Here is a 26,603-nt window from a genome sequence, read left to right as displayed (position 1 = left end):
CACTGTTAAATAAAGGTTAAAATGCCAGAAGAAATCTTAATAGTGTCCCCTCTTTATTCATTTGTGGCCACATGTTTACATAAACTAGAAATATCGTGCGCTTCGCGAACTCAGTTCTAGCATGCCCCGGCGTGCTCGTCTAATGAAACCAAATTCTTTATTTTTTATTTTTTATCATTAAAATTTGGCTGGGTGGTTCATAACACATTTCTCTGTGGTGTGACAAACTCAAAACAAATACTGTATTTATTTTTGGTTTCCATGGGCTTTGCTTTAAACATTATATTAACATTAACATATTTTTTCCTCTGTCTGTCTGTCTATCTATCTGTCTGTCTATCTGTCTGTCTGTCTGTCTGTCTGTCTGTCTGTCTGTCTGTCTGTCTGTCTGTCTGTCTGTCTGTCTGTCTCCCTGCCTGTTTGTCTGTCTGTCTGTCTGTCTGTCTGTCTGTCTGTCTGTCTGTTTGACTGTCTGTCTGTCTGCCTGTCTGTCTGTCTGTCTGCCTGCCTGCCTGTCTGCCTGTGTGTGTGTCAGTGGTTCAGTCAGTCAATAGGTCATCATGTGTGACGAGGAGGAGACCACAGCCCTGGTGTGTGATAACGGCTCAGGCCTGGTGAAGGCTGGCTTCGCTGGAGACGATGCTCCCAGAGCTGTCTTCCCCTCCATCGTGGGACGGCCCAGACACCAGGTACAGCCATTCTATATAGAATTAATATTACCATTTAAGTTGCAAATTGTGTATTTCCCTCAGTAATTATTTGGTTTTGTTTTGACTTGAAATAAAGTATTATTTTATTTAACCTTTATTTAACCAGGTAAGTCATTACCTGTAGGGAGTTTGGGCCATTGGTCACTTTCAAAAGTACCATGGCAGTCTGATGGTGCTGGGTGGTATTGTGAATAGTATAAACCTAAGTCATACATGGTCTATGACTGTTACTGTTGCCATGGCACTGGCCATCCATGGTAACAGTCAGAAAACATTTTCTTAAATTTTGCTTGTGTGTTAACCCGGGTTAGCCTGGGGGATTTTCTTTTCTTGAATCTACCAAGAGCTGATTGTTTGTGTCAATATTCAACATCTTTACATTTTCCCTGTTTTCATGCCAAAGATTTCTACTGTATTAGGAGGATATCCCTCAGAATTGTATTCTTGTCAACAAGGAAATACCTTTGAAACAGAATTTAGAACATGGGCCACTGAAATGATCAATTGAAACGATTTATAATCAATATATTATTACTTTGAATGAAAGGTTAAGGTCAGCCACATACATTAACCCTTGTATAACTGAGCGTAATCTCTCTCTCTCTCTCTCTCTCTCTCTCTCTCTCTCTCTCTCTCTCTCTCTCTCTCTCTCTCTCTCTCTCTCTCTCTCTCTCTCTACTTGTTCTCTCTCTCTGTGTCCAGGGAGTGATGGTGGGTATGGGTCAGAAGGACAGCTACGTAGGAGATGAAGCCCAGAGTAAGAGAGGCATCCTCACCCTGAAATACCCCATTGAACACGGCATCATCACCAACTGGGACGACATGGAGAAGGTACAGCAACATTTAGTTGATGGAACAGTAAAAACACAAATCAATAGAACTGTATTGGAATAGCAGAGCTGTTTTAGGTCAACATATCAATATTAGCCTATCGATAGCTTTCTTTAGATGGAGACCTACAATATTTTCAGATACTGTAGTAGTACAACATCATACATACATCAAGGGTGTTTCATTTAAAGCGCAAATGCCATACACTCCCCTATATGTATCTATTAGCCAATTAATCAATAATAATTCATCACTGAACTAGTGCATAACAAGGTTAGGTTGGCACACAAAGTGGCAAGTATACACGTGTACATGCTCAAATAGTGTCAGACAAAGCAAGCAACAATATGGCGAATAGCGTCTGATACAGCTCGAAAAACTACAATTACCAAAAAAAAGTAACGGGCTGGAAATAGCTGAAAAAAAGCTGTGTGCATGTTTGCCACAAACTTAATCAAACAGCTAATGTGGCATGTCCAATCCAGTGGGGTTAACAGTGCATTAAGGTCTTATCAAGGTTAAACATGAGCCTTTGATAGGCCTTCCCTGTGATCAAATCTCACTGTTACCATGAATAGACCTGTTAACAGAATGCCCCCCCCCCCCCTCCCCCAGTTTAACCGAGCAATAGTGGATTACTTCTAACCCAGGAGAAAGACATTATGGTCCAATAGTAAGACCACTTTTGTAGAGACTTTGGTGGCGGTGTGCAATGCATGTACTTCTACACCCAAAATAAGTAACCTGCTTGATATGGGAGTAGGCTAATTCAGGCATTTTGACTATGAGCTTACCCGGGTTGTTTGAACCTAGTTTACATGACATGTACATGTGCCTTGACCCAAAACCAGGATACTGGATCAACAGCAGCAGAAATGGAATAATGTGAGAGCAGCCAGTGATTGTAGCTGCCTCTCTTCTTCATCTCTCCTTTGCAGATTTGGCATCACACCTTTTACAACGAGCTGAGAGTGGCCCCCGAGGAGCATCCTGTCCTGCTGACTGAGGCCCCACTCAACCCCAAGGCCAACAGAGAGAAGATGACACAGGTACACAATGAACGTCAACTGGCCGTCTGCTATTGGCTGGTCTATGTACCAGGTGATTTCACCATCTATATAGAGTACAACAGGTTCTCAACTGTTGTCCTTTCCCACTCCTCTCCTGTCCTACAGATTATGTTTGAAACCTTCAATGTCCCAGCTATGTATGTGGCCATCCAAGCTGTCCTGTCCCTCTATGCCTCTGGCAGAACCACAGGTCAGTACACAATGGACAACACACACAAACACACACGCACGCACACGCGCGCGCGCGCGCACGCACACACACACACACACACACACACACACACACACACACACACACACACACACACACACACACACACACACACGACAGATGACAGAACGAAGACAGATCAGTCCTTAGTTCCCTGTGTAGTATGCATGTCTGCACTCCATGTGCAGATTTGAATATGAAAGGATAAATGTTAGGAAAAGAAGAGGAGGAAAAATAATAATAATAATGATGAATACACATACACTTACATTATGCAACAAATGGATGAGATAAATAGACGATGCAGGTGGCATACCTCAAATACATTAAAATCTGATAGGCTATGGCATGCTGCTCGGTTGCTTGCTCACTAGTCAATATATTTTCACCTGTTAGTCAATATTTAGATAAACAAAGGAGAAGTCACCCGACAAGAGGATCCCTTTTTTTTTCTTCCTGTAGACAGTTTGTTTATATAAAGGCTACCAATTTTCCTAAGAACCAAATGTTACCACAACCTGAAAGCTTTTAAAGAGTTAGATTTGAAATACTTTGAAAGGTTGAGTACAAAATGTGTACTACATGTAGCAGTATTTTTGAAAAAAGTAAAAGTAACTTTGTATAAAATTCAGATTCAAATGCCAGCATTCAGTGTCCCTGATCACATCCAAATATAATTCATATTCAGTTGTCTTTGATAACATCATATGCTGTTCATACATGTTTATAACTGTACATCTCTGATGGTCTTTATAGGCATTGTCCTTGATGCTGGTGATGGTGTGACCCATAACGTGCCAGTCTATGAGGGTTATGCTTTGCCTCATGCTATAATGAGGTTGGACCTGGCTGGTAGAGACCTCACTGACTACCTGATGAAGATCCTCACTGAGAGAGGCTACAGCTTTGTCACCACTGGTAAGCCAATATCCATTATATACACAGTACTGTGAAACATTAATAGAAAACTTTCTAGCCATTGTGTTGCTCCTATCTAGACTGACACAGGACCCACATGGTCCACAAATGCCTCTTGTTAATATAGTGTACATGAACAATGCAACAGTGATGTCCAGTTTTGTAAGAGATTCTGTATCTCTCTCCCCAACTCTCTCTTACCCTGCAATCCCCTCCACTCCTCCCAGCTGAGAGAGAGATCGTTCGTGACATCAAGGAGAAGCTGTGCTACGTTGCTCTGGACTTTGAGAATGAGATGGCCACCGCCGCCTCCTCCTCCTCCCTGGAGAAGAGCTACGAGCTGCCCGACGGTCAGGTCATCACCATCGGCAATGAGAGGTTCCGCTGTCCAGAAACCCTCTTCCAGCCTTCTTTCATCGGTGAGCGTCTTCCTCCTCCTCCTCATCATCATAATCATCAATATTATCAAGTATACAAGTCTACAAGAAATACTTTATCCCAGGTGGCGTTGAGGTAATGAATGAAACTCGGATCTGATAAACTAGAACCGGCCATTTCAAAGAGATAACTATACATTTGGTAACTTTGTTTTATGCACGTTTTTGAAAACATGTTAACATGTTAACATGTTAAATATGTATGCTGTAAATGATAAAATAACTTCATTTAGGCAGAGTTAACAGGCTATCTCATTGTTATTTCCTCTCATCAGTAAATCAATATACACATTTTAACTTCACAAATGAGACAAAATAAGTGCATTTAGGCAGCGTTAACAGGCTCTAATACTCTAATCAGAAAACAATATATTAATTTAAAATAAAAGACTGGAAGAAATTCTGCAGATTTATTTGGTGACCCAAATGAAATCTCCTCCCTGTGAGTCCCGACCCAGTCTTAGGGTATGACGGGCCTAGAATACAGGGTGGTGCTCCTTACTTTGCTGCAGCTTTTTTGCACAGCAGTTTTTTCCCCCTTGCACATTAGGTTATGGTAATATTGTGTATAGTTGTGTGTATTTTGTGTTGTATTGTTTTTTGAAGGTGTATGTCGAGAGGATGTATGTATTGTCTTGTATGTTTTCTATGCTGTTCTTCATGTCTTTTGTAACATGTCTTCCACACTGTGGACACCACTAGAATCACCAATATAATTGCTCTGAATGGCTGGTTAAAAAATAAATAAAAATCACTACCATGTCAGATACTGTCTGTACTATGTATTATTTATTTTCATGGTGTATTTGGTTGGATGTGCAAATATTTGATCAAAGAATCATGTTTCTTCTATCTGCTCATATATTCTCCCTCTTTCTCGCTCTCTCTCTGCCCAGGTATGGAGTCGGCAGGCATCCATGAGACTACTTATAACGGCATTATGAAGTGTGACATTGACATCCGTAAGGACCTGTATGCCAACAATGTGCTGTCAGGCGGTACCACCATGTATCCTGGTATTGGTGACCGCATGCAGAAAGAGATCACTGCCCTGGCACCAAGCACCATGAAGATCAAGGTAGACACAACACACAACAACAACACACATTCACAATAGAGACCAATATGGGCTTTTGAAGACTGATACCTATACTGATATTTATGGATCAACCTGCCGATAGCTGTTATTTTGTGCCGATAATATCTTTAAATGTGACCGTTTTCATGCCCCCAAATCTTCAATGTACAAGGATTCAGTGTAGAGCCCGAGCGATACTAGATTTAATATAGTCTGTGATTTCCTCTTTGCTAACACATCTTTCTATCCTCTGTCTCTCTCCTCACCCCTCCCACCATCGTCTCCCTCCTCACAGATGATCGCCCCCCCAGAGAGGAAGTACTCTGTGTGGATCGGAGGCTCCATCCTGGCCTCTCTCTCCACCTTCCAGGTAGGGATGAAACCATAACCGGTTTAATGACAAATCGTGATAAGATTCCCGATGGATAGTATTATCGTTTCAAATTTTGGTAGCAACATGGCAATAGGGGGGTAAACATGTGATAATAAATAAGTAATAATTAGTTAATAGCATGTAATTACCAAAGTAATAACCAAGTAATAGCTTGGCATTTTTCAGCACATTTAAACAATACTGTGATAATACTGATAACTGTGATCATTTTGGCCACGATAATCATGAATGAAATTTTCATACCATTTCATCTCTACTTCCAGGCCATGTGGATCAGCAAGGATGAGTACGAGGAGGCCGGACCATCTATTGTGCACAGGAAATGTTTCTGAGCTGCATCTCTCTCTCTCTCTCTCTCTGTCCATCTCTCCACTTCTACCATCTCTCTCTTCTTTTCGTCTGTGTTGTCATCCCTTCTTCCTTCCTGTGCCAGTGTCTTCTTTCACACTGTCTGTGCTGCTCTTCCATCAGTTTGTCCCCCTGACTATTCTTATCAGTTGTTACTGAGCCAGGAAATGTTTCTCAAAATAAATGAACTCTGCCTTTTCATTCTTCCTGTCTGTGTGCTATGTCAGGGCTATTCAATTATGTGTGTGTCCTATGTCGGGGCTATGTTAACTATATTGTTCAGGGGGCCACATATCAGAAAGCTAAGGATTAGCTTATCTAAGGATAATTTCCCTGAGCCACGTAGGGCTACTTCTTCAACATTTTTATTTTACTACATTGAGTCACCTCCAGCAATTATGTGACGTGGAAAGCTTAATTAATTAAGCTTAATTAAGCTTAATTAGTTTATCAGTCGTCTGACTGGCTTGAAGCAGCCTGGTGGACTTAGCTCTCCCATTGGACTTAGCTCTCCCATTGCAAACTCTTCAATTGGCTCCGACCCGCTCTGACTGCGGCTGCGACCATATATGGATTTCCTTTTCGCTCCCCCGTGTCAAATAGGCCGATCTCAAATGCCTGCGCCGCTCCCTTTGAAACAATAACAACAGCAGCGCTAGCAGTAGCCACTAGCTCGTTGCTACACACTGAAAACGATTGATGTGGATATGCAGTGAAGCCAGCCTGCATGGTACTTTCGGTGGATGGCTGTAAAGGTACAGAGCCTTTTTCCCCGCTAGTCCACAGTGCTGCTATTACTAGCCAGACTCTCTCCTGCTGCAGGGAGAGTCTGGCAAGTGAGACTAGTTTCAGTGGATTTTTCATCTATGAAGGTTAATAAACAAATTTAGCCCGCATGCCTCTTGCAAAACATTTTTGAGAGCCCTAAATCCAAAGTAACTTCCATGATCAGCTATGTTGGAAAATACCTTTTAAATGGTTTGGCCTACATGCTGCACACTACATGGTTTCCGGGACTTTTGGGGTGAAGGAATTAATAATTGTGTTTTGATGATTTGACCTATTTTTGACCTGCAAATCCAAGATGGCCACCGATTTTCAGACCCAAAATGTTTTTTTTCTTTCTTCAAACTCACTATAGATCCTTCATATTAGGCTCTAAAGAAAGCTCTGGTCGTGCTGAGTTGAGTTATACACAGTAAAATGACATGTAAATAGTGTACACAGAGGTCACCTCAGAGGTCAAACAGGTCAACATTTGTGGTTCATGAGAAACAAAACTTCACTATCTATGGTCACTAATCTCTGAATTAATTCACTTGAATTGAATGATAAAGGTGTTTATTGGAATACGTTGGAATACATTTGTACATCAATATCCACTTTATGGCAGTACAAGGTATTTAACAACGTATTTCAAATTCAACAAGGAATTTAAACTGAATTTGCAAATTTTCAATGATTATGGCATGGACCGCTATTCTTAATCTGAATCTGTTGATTCTCCATATTCACTCCTCTCATCATTGCTACTACTCTCATCTGAACAGTCATGAAGTGTGAGCTGAGGGGGCATAGGGGGAAGGGTGTGATGTGCTGGTCGACACTTCCATGACCGATGGGAAAGGGATGCTCGAGCAGATTGTAATGGAGCTGGCAATATGCAATATAGTATGTCCTTTCCACATGAAGATCCAATGAGTCATCATTAGATGGCAGACAGATTGTAGACTTCTTCAGTGAGTGCCACTTAGAAGCTCTGGCCTGCCCACAGGTAACATGCACTCTGACCATAGACGATGGAGAGGACAAATGCCTTCATGTCAGCTCTGACTCTGTCTTTCCAGGAGCTCTCTTACCTCAGGATCAGTCATCACTTTCTCTAACACCTTCCCGGCTGTGCCCATAGAACCCTGAGGTGTGGTCACTTCAATACTGCATTTTTTGCAATAATCCAATGTGCAATGACTATCCACACTATTTGATGTGCAGTTTTACTATCTGTAACTTGCATTTTGCACTTCACTATTACAATAACTACTCATATACTATTATATTACTATTTTGTACATAGCACATATTGTTATAATATTAACATAGTATTTTTTTTTCTTATTCTATTTTTACTGTCTTTCGGATCATTTCCCAATGCCTATACATTTCCCTCCTTGAATGTGATCAACTGCAGCATTGCATAATTTCTCCTCAGCGATCAATAAAGTATTTCTGATTCTGATTCGCATCGATCAAAACCTCCATGGGTACAACTGAAGTCAAAGCGCAGTAACTGCATGCAATATAGCTATATAGTGAATATACTAAACTGCATTTAGAGGTATATGTTTCTTTAAAGCTAAACCCTGGTCCTGGGATTTGACCTTTAAAACACTTGGTACGGTAGGACAGACGTGATTTAAGTCTAGATTTCAATATTTTTTTCATCTATGTGACAGAGCTGTGAAATTTCCTGATGAGACATAACAAAAATCAAAGTCTGTCTTCTGAGTTGATTATTCTTTATCTCCCCTCCATCTCGCTCTCTCTCTCTCTCCCTCTAACTCTCCACACACACACACACACACACACACACACACACACACACACACACACACACACACACACACACACACACACACACACACACACACACACACACACACACACACACACACACACACACACACACACACACACACACACACACACACGCAACAGTATCAGTTCAATCAGTACTGTAGTCTACTTTCTCTTACCGCCCGGTGTGGCAGCACGCATTGTTTGCACCATGAAAAGGTATGTACAGACACTTTACACTACAGTTTTATTCTTCAACCTGTTGGAGTCATGCTTACTGTTGACTGATTTCACTGTAATAAGACAATACAGAAGAAGCCTCTGTTTGTGATCAGGAGAGTGAAACTCTGACTCTGTTTTCAGTAGGAAACATCAAACACAAAAAGTGTTGGATGTTACAGTAACACTCAAACACTGATGAGTCATGTGTATTAATGTGTTTGTGTTTGACTGTGAATGTTAACGTCCTGAACATGTAAACTGGTTATAATGTGTTTAATATGTTTTAATCAGAGTGGGAAGGCTCTTTCTTTAGTTCACTAGACGCTGAGGTTAAATTTCACCATTTGATAGACGCATCATAAAACTACTTCCTGATTCTCTGCCACAGACTACAGATTGGACTTTGATCCTGGTGTTATTTTATATGGCTGTTTGCTCATCTTATTCAGACCTGTATCAAAATGATACTGATGTGTCATATGATCATCCAAGGTCAAGGTCAAGGTTCACTTTATTTGTCTCCGAGTCCCATGGGATAAATCTGTCTTGGAGTAGAAGACTAAAAAATGCTGCAGTACCTATAGACATAGACAGTACATTAAAAACACTGTAAACGGTGACACATGTGCAAACACTTAGCAAGTTGAGGTAGTCACGGTCATCCAGTTAGTAGTTTTACATTATATTTCAATAAAAGCAGAGTGATTAAATACATGCTTAATAGACTTTCACTGTATACTAACATGTCTCTATACTACAACACATACTGTACTTTTAAAGGTTTATTTCACTAAAACACTGCTGCTGATTTCTGATCCTACTACTGATTTGTAAATATTGCCTCACACCATTAAGTTTGTATTAACCAAGCAAAATGTCTTGGTTTCTCATCTCATGGCCCCAATAACAAAAACAAACATTATGTGCAAGTCACAAATACAGTTATCTCACAACTCCAATAAGACGGAGGGGTTTCCGGACAGTGAACAATTGGTCCATAAATGTTTAAGTTGAGCGTGGAGCACACAGTAATTAAAGCGTGTGTGTGTGTGTGTCCCCCAGAGTTCACCAGGAGAGGTCAGAGGTTCCCAGTGGTCAGTCTGCCCAGGAGCTACAAACAGGCCTGGACTCCATATTTATGGTGTGAATGAACAACAACACATTTTACTTCACCAGCATGTGAAATGCAAAACAAATATTCAGTCTCCATTCTGCATTCTTTACACCAACAGGGGTTCTGTCTATGATGGATCTGATGTTGTGTTCCATGATTTTAGTAAGAATGTTTAATTCATGTATTATTCTGTTCTAGCTGCTTGAGGAGAACATCATCACCTTTGTGAAGAACGAGCTGAAAAGGTTCCAAAAGGTTCTGAGTCCAGATTACTCTGAATGCTCAGAGAGTCAGAGGGAGGATGAGGTGGTGATGGTGGACCATGAGGAGGAAGAGCAGACGAGGAGCAGCACAGAGGCTTTTCTAAACATCACACTGCTCTTCCTGAGGAGAATGAAGCAGGAGGAGCTGGCTGACTCTCTGCACAGCAGTAAGGGGCTGTTAACAGCTTTAACGTGTGGTAGAAAATGCTGATTTATCCAAACTCACCAGTGATGAGCTGAATATATACCATGGAGTGGCGATATATGTATTGACCAGGAAATGTTCACATTTCTCATGTTTACTGAAACATCCACTCATTGATTTAATCTTTGTTCTTTCAGAAACTCCTGCTGACACTTGCCAATGTAAACTCAAATCCAGTCTTAAGGAGAGGTTTCAGTGTTTGTTTGAGGGGATTGCTAAAGCAGGAAACCCAACACTTCTGAATCAGATCTACACAGAGCTTTACCTCACAGAGGGAGGGAGTAGCGAGGTCAATGATGAACATGAGATCAGACAGATTGAAGCAGCATCCAGGAAACCAGCGAGACCAGAAACAACAATAAAATGTGAAAACATCTTTAAACCATTGCCAGGGAGAAATAAACCAACAAGAATATTGATGACAAAGGGAGTGGCTGGCATTGGGAAAACAGTCTTAACACAGAAATTCTCTCTGGACTGGGCTGAAGACAAAGCCAACCAAGATATACAGTTCATATTTCCGGGGACACCTCAACCTCGGCATTCCGAAATGTCGGCAATCCGAAATACCGGCATTCCGACAAAATTGTCGCAATGGAGATCTGTCTCGCCATTGCGAAAGAACCCTAACCCTAACCCGGGGGACCGGTTGGAGCTAACCTCTCCCAGCCCCCACGTCTAAACCTAACCTCTCCCACCCCCCATGCCTAAACCTAACCTCCTGCAGATCCTAACCCTAAACCTAACCTCTCCCACCCCACCCCCCACGCCTAAACCTAACCTCCCCCAGAACCTAACCTCTCCCACCCCTGTAGGCTAAATAACTCAAGATGCTATGTCGGAAAGGCAGACCTAATATCTTTCGCAATGGCGAAACCTTTTTTGGAGATAAAAAGGGTCACGAAGCCTCCACATCATGTACCACATCCCAGTCTTCTGCTGGATCAGTGCTACAGTTCTGGACGGTATGTTGAAAACCAGTGAGAGAGAAGACTTGCTGAAGACCCTGACTGAGATGTACATCCACTTCCTGGTGGTTCAGTCAAAACAGCAGAACGTCAAGTATCATAAGATAGCTGAGACAGATCCACTCTGGAATACAGAGAACAGGAAGATGATTCTGTCTCTTGGAAAACTGGCTTTTGAGCAGCTGGAGAAAGGCAACCTGATCTTCTATGAAGCCGACCTGACTGAGTGTGGCATTGATATCACAGCAGCCTCAGTGTACTCGTGAGTGTTCACACAGATCTTTAAAGAGGAATGTGGGCTGTACCAGGACAAGGTCTTCTGCTTTGTTCACCTGAGCGTTCAGGAGTTTCTGGCTGCTGTTCATGTCATCGTCTCATTCATCGACTCTGGTGTCAATCTGCTATCAGAAACTTAATCAACCTCCAGAGCCAATCTCAGGTAGATCACCTCTACCAGAGTGGGCATACAGAGTCCAAATGGACACTTGGAGTTGTTCCTCCGCTTCCTCCTGGGTCTGACACTGCAGACCAATCAGACTCTCCTACAAGGCCTGCTGACACAGACAGGAAGTAGCTCACAGACCAATCAGAAAACAATCCAGTACATCAAGGAGAAGATCAGAGAGAATCCTTATCCGGAGAGAAAAATCAATCTGTTCCACTGTCTGAATGAGCTGAATGTTCTCTAGTGGAGGAGATCCAACAGTACCTGAGATGAGATCATGAAGTCTCTCAAGAGCCAGACTCTCCCCTGCTCAGTGGTCGGCTCTGGTCTTCATCTTACTCTCATCAGAAGAAGAACTGGACGTGTTTGATCTGAAGAAATACTCTGCTTCAGAGGAGGCTCTTCTGATGCTTCTGCCAGTGGTCAAAGCCTCCAATAAATCTGTGTAAGTGTAGACAACCTAATCGCTGATGTGACATCATCAAAACTGCTGAGAAATTAATTATCGAACTGGCAATAAATAAACAGAACAGTTGTATTAGATGATTAACTCCCTGTATGTCTTGTATGGCTGACATAGACTAAATGAATTTCCACATGTTGACAATAAAGGCATTATATTCTCTTCTATTCTAAGCTACTGCTGTATTAAGTAATGTTCTCTCATCAGATGCATGTGAATTCACACTGGACCCAAACACAGCACAGATAAACCTCTTCCTCTCTGAAGACAACTGAACAGTGACAAGGGTGGAAGAGTAGCAGCCATATCCTGATCACTCAGAGAGATTTGACCTCTGTACTCCGCTGCTGTGTAGAAATGGTCTGACTGGTTGCTGTTACTGGGAGGTCGAGAGGGAGGGAGGGGTTTATAGGCGTGACTTACAGAGGAATCAGTAAGAGAGGAGCAGGTCCTGACTGCAAGCTTGGATGGAATGAAAAGTCCTGGAGTCTGTACTGCTCTCACTACCGTTACTCTGCCTGGCACAATAACAGAGGAACAGCTATACCTCCCCCCCGCTCCTCTGACTCTAGCAGAGTAGCAGTGTATCTGGACTGGCCTGCTGGCTCTCTGTCCTTCTACAGTGTTTCCTCTGACACACTGATCCACCTGTACACCTTCCACTCCACATCCACTGAACCACTCTATCCTGGGTTTGGGTTCTGGTTTGAGGCTGGGGGTGATTCCTCAGTCTTTCTGTGTCAGACAGAGGAGGGAGAGAGAAACACTCACACTGCTGACTGACTGCTCATTTGATTGAATATATTGTAGGTGACTGGTGAACAGTAACTGAACAGAGTTTTAAAATCACATGTACAACAACAGACATTTGACTTATGACATATGAATCAGACTAGACAGAATCAAGTTTTGTTGTTCAACAGTTGATGATTGCAAGGTTAAAATAGTTTCCCTTTGAATCTTTGTTTTCTAAAGGTTAGATGGTTGCTCTTTTCAAGCAAGCATTGTTTTAATGTTTGCAGATACCATCTTCACTCAGCTTGTCCATTGGATCTGCAGTGTACCAGTGTGTAATGGTTTATTGTTCATGTGTGTTGTGGAGTAGTGAGCTAACTCCCTGCAGAATGTGCCCTTGTCTCATTCTGCCCCCTAGTGGTTGTTTTCCTTATTACACTGCATCAGGCAATTAAGTCAATATTTTATCCATGCTTATTTTTTGTAATAAATAAATAATTCTTTGGGGTAACTTATTTTCCTTCTAGTTTTTTGCAGCAGTCTACTCTTTCCCTACAACAAATTAATAGTGTGTGTACCAAATGCACATTTCCAACTCTGTCTGTAACCTTTGAAATCTAACATTGTTGTAAGGCCTAAGTTTTTGGATAGGTCCACCAGTGCTATAGGTCATAGGTGGTACAGGACCTACTCCTACTGGTTACACTAACTCTAAAATCAGGGGGGCCCCTGTGACTAGTGCATGATATTGATCTAAACCGTATCACCCAGCCGCAGTATACCCAGAATGTTCTGTCTGTTTTGCTCTCTCTCCTCCTCCCCTCCTCCCCTCCTCCCTTCCTCCCTTTCTCCCCCTCTACCTCCTCCCTTTCCCTGCTTTCTCCTCCCCCACTTTCTCTCCCCCTTTCTCCCCTTCCCCCATCTCCCCTCTGTCTCTCTTGTTCAATTATGTTATTATTATTATTACTACTACTGTTATTGTTGTGTTCAGCTAGATTTGGCTAGACATACAGTATTCTCTGTGAAGCCTTCTGAGACATGCTTGTGAATTAGGGCTATACAAATAAACTTGGCCTGCCTTGACTTGACTCACGGTGGCGCAGTGGTAGTGCTGTCGCCTCACAGCAAGAAATTCCTGAGTTCGATTCCTGACTGGGACGCTGTGAGCACTGAGGGTGTGTCTCCATCCCCATGTCCCTAGTGCCCTGGCCACTGCCCAGGTGGGCTTGTCAAAAAGGCCTTTCTGTGTGGAGTTTGCTCCCCTGGGATTTCCTCTAGATCAAAACCCCTCATTATATATATATATATTATAATAACTCTAAATGCAGCTCAGGTTTTCTGGGTATCAATTTCACAGATAAATCCTTTAAAACCCTTTCTTTACTCAATTTATGAGTGATTTACTTTCACTGAATAAACAGGTTGATAACCCAGAGGACAAATCTTTCACATGAGCAAAAGAAAATTCTGGCTCTTTAATGCAGTGCAGTGGCAACAGTGAGTCAGTGTTAACATGTTTTGCAAATTTTTCAAATGAAAATTTGCATTCAAAAACCTTTCTGATTTTTTTTTACTGAAAATGTATAGTTATAAAAACATTTTAGGCCAAGATAACAAGACCCCCCACAAACAACTCATTCAGCATTGCATCCTCCTGTTGCTTTGATCTCAAGGTCTGAGCACAGTTTACAATCACAGGACACACACACACACACACACACACACACACACACACACACACACACACACACACACACACACACACACACACACACACACACACACACACACACACACACACACACACACACACACACACACACGCACACACACACATACTCTGATTCTTCTTCAAGGTTACCATGAAAAACAGGTAGTCATGCCATCATGGTGTCTCTCCTAAATCATGCTCCTTCTCTCCTCTCACATTTCCCTTCATTTCATTTCTCCTCCTATTTTTCTCCATTCCATTCTCTCACACTCAAATGTTTTGTCCTTTCCTGTCTGCTTCTCACCTCTTCTTTCTTCATGTTTGAAGCTGAAGGAGAGGGCTATGTGTTTCTGTGGCCCAGTTATCCTCCCCCCCTGGTACAAATGCCCTCTTTCCTTCCTCGCTGAAGCATTCCTTCCTGCTCCCTCTTGTGCTCTCATCCACCAGGACAGCTACCTCTCCCTCACCTACTGCGCGTGTCATAATTAGCCCTTTTCACCTCAGTCATTTTGTGTCCAAAAGGCAGAAGTAACAGGTGCAACCAAAACATTAACGAGGGGCACTGGAAAACACCTAATGGATTGGAAGTTGGAAACCTTTTATTAATGTTTGCTTGGACACCTGTGTTACTTCCTGCCTTTTAGACACAAAATGGCTGCTGGTGAAAAAGGTCAACAGAGCTCAACAGTGACCACCCACTTTTTCTCAGCTGCCGTTCCAGAACAGAATTCCCCATTAATTTTCTCCATAGACATTTTGAAAAATCCATAGGCTATATAATGAGTTTTAAGCCTGGAACTAAGCCAACCAGAGACATACTGAATCGAGTGACCATAAAACATTCGGTTTAAGCAAGAACAAAAAATAACAACACGGGGGGGATCGATCCCCCGCCCCCTTGTTATTTTTTGTAGTAACATTTTGTGGGCGTTCCCACACAGACCGCCCACAAAATGTTACTATATATCTCAATGGGCTGACTCAAAGAACGGTGCTGCGGCTCTACACTACAGGATTGGGGATTCTAGAGCAGGTAGGCCTACATAGACATTTGTTCACATGTATTTTTTTATTAACAGAAAACCTGTAAAAAATCATTCTGCTGTGCTGTGGTCATTATCAAGCTGTGTGTGTGTGTGTGTGTGTGTGTGTGTGTGTGTGTGTGTGTGTGTGTGTGTGTGTGATTACTGCAGTGGTTGAATCCCCAATCCTGTCTGTCTGGGCTGGGCTAGCAGCACAATGCTAACTACACTCAGAGCTGGCCCTCCCCATAAGCAAACTAAGCAGCTGCTTAGGGCCCTGCAGCTGCCAGGGGGCCCCTGTGGGAAGAAGATGGCAGGGCGCAGTTCGTCTTTGACAAGCTCTTGCATGCTCAGTTTTTAAGCTCGAGCAGAACTTCGGGTATTAGGGGAAACTAGACGTCTAGACGAATAGGACCAACCCTGTTATGCTAGCTCACTGGGAAGTGGGTGTAAAATAGCTCCAAAGTCGGTGAAGTTTGTTTTTTTACAAAGGTAAATGGGCATGACTATTTTTTCAAACGGGTTCCTAGACCTTGCTCTCACATCAAGATATCAAGCCGCAACTTTAATACACCAACCCTTCCTTACAAATGAATAATTGGCCTCTTATCAGAAATGCCAATCAATTTGTCCCCTGTTGCCCCATATAGCTTATCCAAAGAGGCTGGATGTAATAAATATAGTGTATGTAAGAAACGCTTAGAAACCCCTCGCATTTTAGTGCTGCTCCATTACTTTTGTATGAATGCCCTATTATGGCTGCAATCAGTTTAGCAGTGTCTGACTTTTAAGACATATTCATCACAGCACAAAAGAGAGTAGAGCACGCACATTTTCTGAAGAAGGTCGTGTGAGACCGAAACGTCAAGAAATAAATCTATCCGTCTGGTAGACATCTTGTTCAGCAGTGTGCGGACTCTACTCTTTTTCTATATTCATTGCAGTAGACATGCACTTACTGGGGCTATTCAAAGTGCTTTGCAGAGTAATAATAACATGGTAAAGGTAAAAGATTTGCCACTTAAAAAGTCCAAAAGTGCAGACAAGCGATACAAAATATAAAAAGATGAAAGTGGAGTCATTAGAACCGCAGGAGTCTAGCTTCACAGCCATGTTTACCTCTGACATAATCAGCTAGATAGGGTTTAAGAGCTCCAGGGTCCTAAAGACAGCCTTCTGCATTCAGTGAAAATATGTTATTCTTGCCCTTTTTTCTTTCCCTATTTCTGCACACTGTGGTACCTAAACACTCATGGAATTGTAGAAATTCACTATGGCAACAAAGCTGAGACTCTTGTGACTCCAAAGAGCACAATTGCATTCATGTGTGATGAAACATGGCCTCAAACCATTGGAATGTGATGACAGCATTTTATTATTATTATTATTTTTACTTGGCCGCCAGGGGGAACCAAACCCGCTGTATGGTTATATAACGTTATTTACCCCTGGATTTACATTAATTTACATTTAGCATTATTTTAGGATTAAAATAAATAAATAAAAATCACTTTCTCAGGAGCAATACTGAAGTGAGGTTTGGAGCCGCCTAGTGGGTAAACACAGTTAATGCCATTTTGAAAGATTCAAAGCTAAGCATTCAGACAAAAACAAAGTAGAAGTAAAAATTACAAGTGCAGTCAGTCAGCTTTACTTTGAGTGTTTCACTGACTGTATTTAATAAGCAGTGAAATAACTGCGGCCCATCATGTTGATAGAGGTACAAATAATTAACATGCATAAGGGTTATAATTGCATGGCTGGTTCTACGAATACTTCACTCTCTGTCCACTGCGAGGCAGGCCCGTTATTATAATACATCCATGGGCAGGCCCCCCAAACTTATCCTGCTTAGGGCCCTCAGATGTACAGGGCTGGCCCTGACTATACTGAATGGGGAGAACGGGGGGGGGGGATTTACCCCACCCCGACCACGCCCCCAGCCTTTTTATTTTTGCTCCAAGTGGTCACTCACTATTCACTACCTCGCTGGTCTGGTTGGCTTGGTTCCAGGCTTAAAACTCATGAGGATTTTTCAAAATGTCTATGGAGAAAATAAATTGGGAATTCTCTTCCGGAACGGGAGCTGAGGAAAAAGTGGGCGTGTCACTCACTGCTCAACACGGTGGTTCTTGGATAATGTCAACAAGGATAGCGGAATGTGACAGCAGCACATGTTTGGCCAGTAAGTTGATGACGGCTGGGCTGGTTAGTTTCACACGAGTGAATTAACTAGCTAGCCAGCCAGCTAACTTAGCTGTTTACTTTCTTCACTGAGACAGAGATGAAAATGTAAAGACTCTGTCAATTAAAGCATTATTATGCTTTGGGAAGGACAGAGGAGACAGAAGAAAGAGTGATGGAGGTAGGCTACTGCACTGTTCACACATGATAGGATTATTTATTAGCATTGCCATGATGTCGCTGCTCAACACAAACAAAACCAATGTAGCCTAGTATTAGGCTAATTAGCCTACCACATCAGAGATGTTCTTTGGAAGTGACCTACAGTTTAGGCTCAATTTAACAACAACACAAACACAGCATAAATATTAAGTTTGATATCTAGCCGAATCAGCGTGACGTCACTTGACACCCAGAAATGCGGAACCCCGCGGCAGTTAATAGTATGAGTTGTGCCAAACACACGTTAATATCTCAAAAACTATACATCACATCGCTTATATTTTGACATTCTGGGTGAGAGCAGAAGTAGAGTTTGATGTATAATACTGTAGCGTTCCAGGTAATCCAGGTATTACCTGTAATGTGATGTGCAATAGAAGTGTCTAGATTGCAGCTAGGAACTAATGTGTGTGCGTGTGTTCCTAGGGGGAAGGGGGTATATAGGACCAGCGGCCGCGGGCCGGATGTCAGTCTAGTTCTGTGAGCGAGCTAGAGCGGGTGTCATGTGTAGAGCTAGCAGAGAAGCTAGCTGCTAGGAGCTGTAATGAGCCTGTGAATAAAGAACCTGTACCAACTACAACTCTCCGGTTCCTTGGCGTATTAGCGATACGCTACATTGGTGTCAGCAAGTGAAGCGGTAGCGCCTCTGATTCGGTCGAGAGGGGAGAGAGTGAGGAGGAACGGCGGAGGAAAAGTTGGAGATCAAAGGCTCGAGCGACCTGGCGGTAGCAAGCTAGCTGTGTGAGCTAGCTGCTACGGGCGCCACGTGTGATGGTGCACGGTGAAGAATGGCCATTGGCGAACGGGAGAAAAGAGGAGCTGACGACAGAGATCAGCTCGGCGCTGGCGGCCATGGAAGCCCGTTTGTTGAGAGAGGTCAGATGGCTGGCAGAAGCGATTCCTGCCTGGGCAGTGAAGCTGTGGATGGCGCTGCGGGAAGTCGGGCAGCGTGTGGACAAGTTGAGCACAGAGGGAGCGCAGTGTGGAGAACGGCCGGAGGAGCCACAAAATAGACTGTGTTGGACCTGTGGAGAACCGGGCCACGTGGCGAGGTGGTGCCGAGGCGGTCCCGGGAGACGGACCGGGTATGCGGGACAACGACATGGACAGCAGGGAGCCTGCTGGGCGTGCGGCGCGATCGGACATTTGGCCGGGGAGTGTCGGGAGGCTGTCGGGGATTGGAGAGCAGCGGGAGAGGAGAGACGTGCGGGCGGCGGACAGGTGAGACTTTGTTGGACGTGCCGGTCGCCTGAACATTTAGCTAGAGACTGCACTAAGAGTGTGAACGCTGGAAGAGACACACAGCCGGGGGAGCAGCCGGAGCAACAGGCAGAGGAGCAGCGGAGTAGCGGAGCAGTGAACAGCCCGAGGGAAGCGGGAGACATCACCTGCAATGCTGTGGCAGTCGGGGAAGCGACACTCGAGCCTGCGGGTGAGCCTGGGGGGTTACCGCCGGGGGAACCGGCCCAGCCTAACCGCTACACACCCCCCACGGTTGCACTGCAAAGAGCCGAGGTGGAGATCGACGCCGGTGGTGTTTGCCCTGCTGCCCTCAACACGCCGCCCCCTGGGGGAGCGGGACGGGAGGACGAGCGAGTGCAAGACCTGGAGGATGAGAACGTGACTATGGAGGATGTCGATCTGAAGGAGTGGATACGCAGACAGGCGGAGGACGCTAGCGTTGGACCGGTGCGCAGGTGGGTGGCGGCCGGATGCCGGCCTCGCCTGGAGGAGATGTGCATGTGTTCAAGTACCACGAAGGAACTGTGGGAGTTGTTTCCGGACCTGAGGGTGAGGGAGTCGGGGATTCTGGGGTTGGATGGGCGCGGGAAGAGTGGCAGCGTCGTGGTGGTGCCCAGCTGCCTGCGGGGACTGGCGCTACGGGGGGCACACAGGGGCCGCAGGGGTCAGGGGCATCGAGGGCCTGAAGAAACACTCAGCCGCCTTTGTCGAGTTTTCTACTGGGTACAGATGAAGGGAGACGTAGAGGACTACTGCCTTAGCTGTGTCGAATGTAATGTGCTTCAGGTGGGACAGAAGCTGTAGAAGGGGGGATGGAAATGTTGGTTTAAATGAATGTGTAAAGAAGAAAAGAGAAATACGGTAAATGTTGGGGTCAAATGTTGAACTGAAATGATATGTGGGTTGAATTGAAAATGAGTGTAAAGAAAAGAGGGAAAACGTAAACGGGGTATTGAGTCGAATGCAAATGTGTGTAAAAAAGAAAAGGGCTATTGGAATGGGAAAAGAGGAAGGAATGAAAAGAAATGCAAATGGTGGTGGTGGAACGGAAATTGAGAAGTGTGCTAAAAAGATAAGAGACTATGTGGGGAAATTGATGTGGTGATGGAAAAATGTTGTGGGGTGCTGTGTTTTGGTACAGGGGGGATATGTGTGTGGGTTGTGCATGTCGCGTGGAAGCGACATTATTGTTGGGCGGGGAGTATGTAGTGTTCCAGGTAATCCAGGTATTACCTGTAATGTGATGTGCAATAGAAGTGTCTAGATTGCAGCTAGGAACTAATGTGTGTGGGTGTGTTCCTAGGGGGAAGGGGGTATATAGGACCAGCGGCCGCGGGCCGGATGTCAGTCTAGTTCTGTGAGCGAGCTAGAGCGGGTGTCATGTGTAGAGCTAGCAGAGAAGCTAGCTGCTAGGAGCTGTAATGAGCCTGTGAATAAAGAACCTGTACCAACTACAACTCTCCGGTTCCTTGGCGTATTAGCGATACGCTACAATACTGTATATGCATGTGTTAAAGTTGTGTGAACTGTCGCAGTTTTTAAAATGTAAACAGAGTTAGCTGGCTAGAGTCAGACAATCAATTAAGCCTCGGGCCACTTGGGCTCCATAGGGTTCCATTGCTGTTGCCACCCAGTGACGCGGTTTGTTTACCAAAATGCTGCTCGACCCGGTTAAGCAGTTGAAGATGGATGGATGGATGGATGGATGGAATAGTATTATGTATAAATATATGATTGTATGTATTACACACATTTCTAATTATGTTCGTACTGTGATTCAAATCCGAAATGATGCAAACACCAAGATCAAATGAAGATTGATTGGAATGATGGCACACATGGACAAGCTGCACTGCAGTCTGTGTGTGTGTGTGTGTGTGTGTGTGTGTGTGTGTGTGTGTGTGTGTGTGTGTGTGTGTGTGTGTGTGTGTGTGTGTGTGTGTGTGTGCGTGCGTGCGTGCGTGCGTGCGTGTGTGTGCGTGTGTTTAATCTCAGTTGTCAAATTTGATAAAACTAACACCACAATGCAGTTAATGTGTTTTGTCTGTTTTTAGGGCTATTTTTTTTCATTCAGAATTTCAGTTAGTTACACAGATATCGTGACGTATTGTAGATGAATTGTGTTGCGATGTATCACAGAATACAGTACTATCATTATCGTGTGCAGTGTATCGTGATAGTATCATATCGTGAGTTGCAAAGTGTTCACCTTTTTGGTGTTATGGAAATGGCCACCCTAACAAAGGGTTAATAGGGATACTCCCGTGAAAAACTGGAATGTTGGCAGGTAATGTATTGGGGGCAGTCAGGAGTAATAGTGGGAAATCTGCCTCTCTCCCTCTCCCTCTCCCTCTCCCTCTCTCTCTCTCTCTCTCTCTTTGCATCCTAGCCCCCCATCCTTCTGCCCCCATCTCTCTCTCTGCACCTTAGCCCCATCCCTCTGCCCCTCTCTCTCTGCATCCTAGCCCCCCTCTGCCTCTCTCTCTCTCTCTCTCTCTCTATGCATCCTAGCCCCCATCCCCCCTCTCTCTCCATCCTAGCCCCCCATCCCTCTGCCTCTCTCTCTCTCTCTCTCTCTCTCTCTCTCTCTCTCTCTGCCTCTCCGTCTCTCTCTCTCTCTCTCTCTCCCTCTCTCTCTCTCTCTCTCCATCCTCACCCCCTTTCCCTCTGCCTCTCTCTCTCTCTCTGCCTCTCTCTCCCTCTCTCTCTCTACCCTCAGAGTGTGCTCTGACAGCAGACCTCATTTCCCCAACAGCCTCCCAGAGCAGAGCAGGGAGGCGGGCCAAACGTGGCTGTTTGTGCAGAGGATTTCAGCCTGCGCGAGGAAGCCACTGTCACACTGACACTGCTGGATTATCAGAGGAAGCAGGAAGCGCACGGAGCCTTCACTCACACGCCCCCTCAAGCTCCATCAACCCAGCAGGTTTTTGCTTTTCCTGTGACTTCAATCATGCCAGAGATGTGTGAATGCGTTGAAAGATATACGAAGGCATTGATGCGTTGACGGCAACCGAATATTATGAGCAGGTGTATTGTTGAAATGAGCTGTTGTGTTTGATGCGGAGTGTGGCGGGTGATGTTGGCATCACCTTGTTTAAAATCACACAAGTTGACTTTATTTGTTTTCACCTTGGAAGTATCATACGATACTGTACCATGTTATGCTTCATTTTGGTCTCTTTATGTTTTTCTATCTCAGATGTTATGTTTTCTTCATAGCCCAGCACTGAGAAGTTTTAACACTGAAAGGTGGGTGTGACTAATAATAGCATGCTCTGGGTGAATACTCTTGGTCGGCAGGTATGCGTTTAAAGACGTGTATTCATAGACGTGGCTGAATAACATGTACAATAATTCACACTGATTTCAATGAACCCGATGCAAAGCTGAGTGTGGGTTCTTAGCCTCCACGTCAAGAATCTATCTTGAGAAAATCTAGCTCCGTCTCATGTATGCATACATTTAAACAGCAGGGCAACATGGGGGTGGATGGCAGACACATAGCCACCTGGAGGCGGCCATGCTGTTTAAATCCTGGGGGCGCCAAACAGTAATGAATTTAGTGATCAGGCGCACCCACCCAACCTGACTTTGTTGACTTTTGAAAGTGAACCACTCTCTCATTGGTGCTACGACCTGTCAGTCATTCAATTTTGACCCCCCCTAGACCCGCCCTCAAAACAGCAGCGGGGGCTTCGAAGTGGCACAGACTAATTTATGAAGTATGCGGAGCGCAGCGATTTCAACATCATATTCGAGCTGTAAGCTGGTTCATGATAAAATGCCTATAAAGCATCAATGAACCAAAGGAATTATTCCAGCGCACAGGGTACATTTAAAAAACAAGCAAGAGCGAACTACGCTCACATAGCGAAACTGATGAAGCAGTATTTGAAACGCGTAGTTCGCTCTTTCTTGTTTTTAAATGTAACCACATTAAAAAAAAAAAAGTGTCTATCCTATCCCAGTCGTGCACTGGTACATTTCCTTCGATTCATTGTGATTCACCCTGCAGCAGCCGGCACCCAGGAGAGAAGCGCTGCTGTGCACAGGGCATCCGCAGCTGCCAATAAAGCCTCTGGAGCAGTGCTAACGTAGCGCTTGTGAGAGCGTTTAATTCATCAAACAGTAGCGTGTACAATCATTACTACAAGTGGAGTCGCCTCCACAAATGCTTAAAACCGTTTAACGCTGCTTGATTATCCTTTACTTAACTCATAATTGATGCCTTTTCCCCCTGGATCCAGCTCTCTGCCAGAGTGCGTCAGAGTCTCATTGCAGACACTCTCATGCAATGTAGCTACAACTGTACTTTTGCTGCAACAGCAGTTCTCCCTGCCTATTATGTATTCCACCTTATGCGAGAGGGCAATGCACAAGATATAACAGATATAGAACAATGATATTCATGGTGCTATGTGTCAGCTGCCAATTCTATGTAGAAACAGAGATTTGAGATGGGAACTTCTGTTTCCTCCTCTTGACTCTGTTTCTCTCTCCTCCTCCCTGTCCTCTGCTTTCTTCCCAAAAGTACAACTTTGTTTTTTACGGCGTGGCCACTAGGGGCCGAGGCGCCTATAAGAGGGTCTGTCCGTATGTATGTCCGCAAACTTTTATGTGTAAATCACACACTGTACAAGAAAGAGCACATTATCTTTGATATTACGTTTTGTTTTTTTATGAAATTGTGACATGTATTTTCAAAAGATCACGGCCATGGTATATCATTGGTTTTGTGAGAATGACCTGAACGCAAACCTGCAGCACTCGTGTTGGTGGTGAGGGAATAGCCCGCTACACTACCCGTTGCGCCCATTAATAAAAAATATTAACAACTGACTACTTTGGTTGGTTTGAACTGCGCTTGTATTGGAAAGTATGTCAGCAAGCTCCGAATTAGGACAGTGTGTGTGTGTGTGTGTGTCTGTGTGTGTGTGTGTGTGTGTGTGTGTGTGTGTGTGTATGTGTGTAGTATGTGCCTGAGCGAATACAAGAGATATGAGTGCTGTGATCTCCATCTTTCTTTTAGTCCTACTGTAGTCTCCTCTCCCTCCCTTCACCATGCCCACTATCTTATTTACATGATTTAAAATTCAGCATCTCCTTGCTCTATTTTTCCTCTCTCTCTTGTTCCCTCCATCACGTTTCTCCCTATAGTCAACCCTCTTCTCTAGCCCTATTTTCAGTGACTATGTTTACATGGACTGCAATATTACAATATTAACCTGATTAAGACAATACCCTGCCTGAATAAGACACTGCATATAAACAGCAGTTTCTGATGACCTTAACCGGAATAAGGAATAATAGTAGTTGAATTAAGACGTGGAGTATTCCGATCTTAGTCACATTTTTGCAGTGCATTCATTGTAGACATGTATTCATTCATTCAAGAGACCGTCTGGCATGAGAGACTAACAGGAAGTGTAAATACAATCAGAAGTTTCCGATTGTATTCACACTTCCTGTGACTCATAAACCTAGTCTGACTCATAATGTGAGTCAAACTAGGTTTGATCAGGTGAGTCAGACTAGTTTGAGCAGGTAAAACAGACGGCGTTTTGAACAGGAAGTCGTGATAGAATGGGTCAAGTGGGCGGGGCTACATAAGGTGAATAGCCTAGATCTAAACTGCACTATGACACGGTACGACGGTATCAGAGTTTTCGGAGCATTTTGTGACAAGCATCCAACTGCTTAACAATGCACGCTCTCTAGCTTTGCAGTGAGTGTTGCACAACTACATTACAGAAGAAAAGATGACTGCCACCAGTAAAAAAAAAAAAAAAAAGTCCCAACATCTTGTCCCCAACAGCCACCACGGTATAAAGATGACAGAAAGGGTTTCAGGTTAAATTCAGGAGGGAACCTCTGACCGTACAAAGCGGGGAAATGGGAATATGACTGGAATAGTCGATAAGCAACTCATCATCGTTATCAACACCTTAATCGCAATATTGTCTTGCCAATCCATGTGAACATAGTCAATGTCTGAAGTGCATCTAACTTTCCTTTCTATCTTCTTTTTGCATGCTATTCAATCTATCGTGCCTCAAAGATGACCTATTGCATAAGATATAACAGTTCTCTGTCTCTGTCTGTCTCAGTCTGCCCAGCATGCCTCGCAGTCCTACCTCCAGTGAGGATGAGATGGCCCAGTCTCTGTCGGAGGGTTCAGGTTCAGACAGCGGGAGCTCCAAGGAGGGGGGAGGAGCAGGAGCAGACAAGCCCAGCAGCAAGGCCTCTGGGCCAGATACAGAGCCTCAGGACTCCCTCGTCGTCTCTGTGGTCATACCGGACCTCCAGCACTCGGTGGGTACATTCATTGAAAGGTCTGTTGAAGTAAAGGATATTCAAATATTAATTGAAAGGGTTCGCTATCAGTGATTTAAACATAGCCGTAAAATTTTCTTTAAATGTTGATATACATGTATTTCAGCTAAGATCTCTGGTTACTTATAAGAGCTATGGTCTTAGCTCTTACGCAGCCGAGATAGTTCACACGGTACGCAGCCTGTTACGCCCCAAGTCTAGGGTTAGGACTGGAACATGAAATACGCAGAAACAAGTATCAAATTTGCAACAAAAATGGTTTATTGCTCAAAAAATAGACAGGAGGAACGAGGACGCTCTAGCTGACAGGGAATCTGGTCCAGCAGGCCGCCGCCGCCTTCAATACCTGATGTTAACCCCGGCCGGCACTGCTGTTCCCTAACACAATAGGTGGCGCCTCGCTCCTGCAACACAGAAACAAACATGATTTCGAAACAAAAGACCAGAATGCACAAAGGAAACAATTGAATGAAAATGATGTGTAAGTGGCTGCTATCCAATCAGCAATCCAATCAGCAATCAAATCTCCAACCAGCTGCACCTGGGAAAGACTGAGCCAAAGACACTGTCGACCACAAGATAAACACCCGCAACCAGGAAGTATGTCACGGAAATAGCTAACGACGAGGAAAATGGACCGGACTCTCAGTCCATTGACGAGTCTACACATAAACTATATAATTCACAAAGAAAAGAAGAAAACCAAACGACACAGTCGTAACACAGCCACTAGAGGGATTCTTGTGTTCTTTATCAAGGTGAAGGCCAGTCTGATTAGGTGGAAGTGCAGCATGGCTCTATCCAGATATTTCTAACAGCTAGGACAACACATGTTGCCTGGGTCCAGACCTTCCAATGCACCCACTCCACAGAGTTGAGTCTTGCTGCTTCTGGTCTGGCATC

The 26,603-nt window shown here is 44.1% G+C and overlaps 2 protein-coding genes across 5 annotated transcripts in view; both read left to right on the top strand.

Annotated features, from left to right (window-relative positions):
• Positions 1 to 560: 560 nt before the first annotated feature.
• LOC310792513 (actin, alpha cardiac muscle 1-like) lies at positions 561 to 5,981 on the top strand (the record flags this gene model as incomplete). 4 transcript variants are annotated; one of them, XM_083654190.1, is made up of 9 exons in its annotated part: positions 561 to 689; positions 1,413 to 1,541; positions 2,480 to 2,590; positions 2,717 to 2,801; positions 3,579 to 3,740; positions 3,968 to 4,159; positions 5,074 to 5,255; positions 5,551 to 5,625; positions 5,913 to 5,981. In XM_083654190.1, 9 exons carry the CDS (start codon positions 561 to 563, stop codon positions 5,979 to 5,981), a joined length of 1,134 nt encoding a protein of 377 aa, XP_083510316.1. The 4 variants fall into 4 exon arrangements, with proteins under 4 accessions (XP_083510316.1, XP_083510318.1, XP_083510317.1 ...); XM_083654192.1 differs by lacking the exon at positions 1,413 to 1,541; XM_083654191.1 differs by lacking the exon at positions 2,480 to 2,590.
• A 19,503-nt stretch (positions 5,982 to 25,484) lies between these two features.
• Positions 25,485 to 26,603, top strand: part of LOC310792925 (SH3 and multiple ankyrin repeat domains protein 2-like) — a gene marked incomplete at both ends in the record, with an annotated part of 74,280 nt that continues 73,161 nt past the window's right edge. Inside the window, one exon of the mRNA XM_083654690.1 lies at positions 25,485 to 25,679. Coding sequence (XP_083510816.1) covers positions 25,485 to 25,679 — 195 coding nt within the window. The remainder of the gene's footprint in view (positions 25,680 to 26,603) is intronic.

This window comes from Poromitra crassiceps, assembly GCF_964638095.1.
Source record: "Poromitra crassiceps genome assembly, chromosome: 18".
Lineage (NCBI taxonomy): Eukaryota > Metazoa > Chordata > Actinopteri > Beryciformes > Melamphaidae > Poromitra > Poromitra crassiceps.
This window is presented reverse-complemented; position numbering and strand designations above follow the sequence as displayed.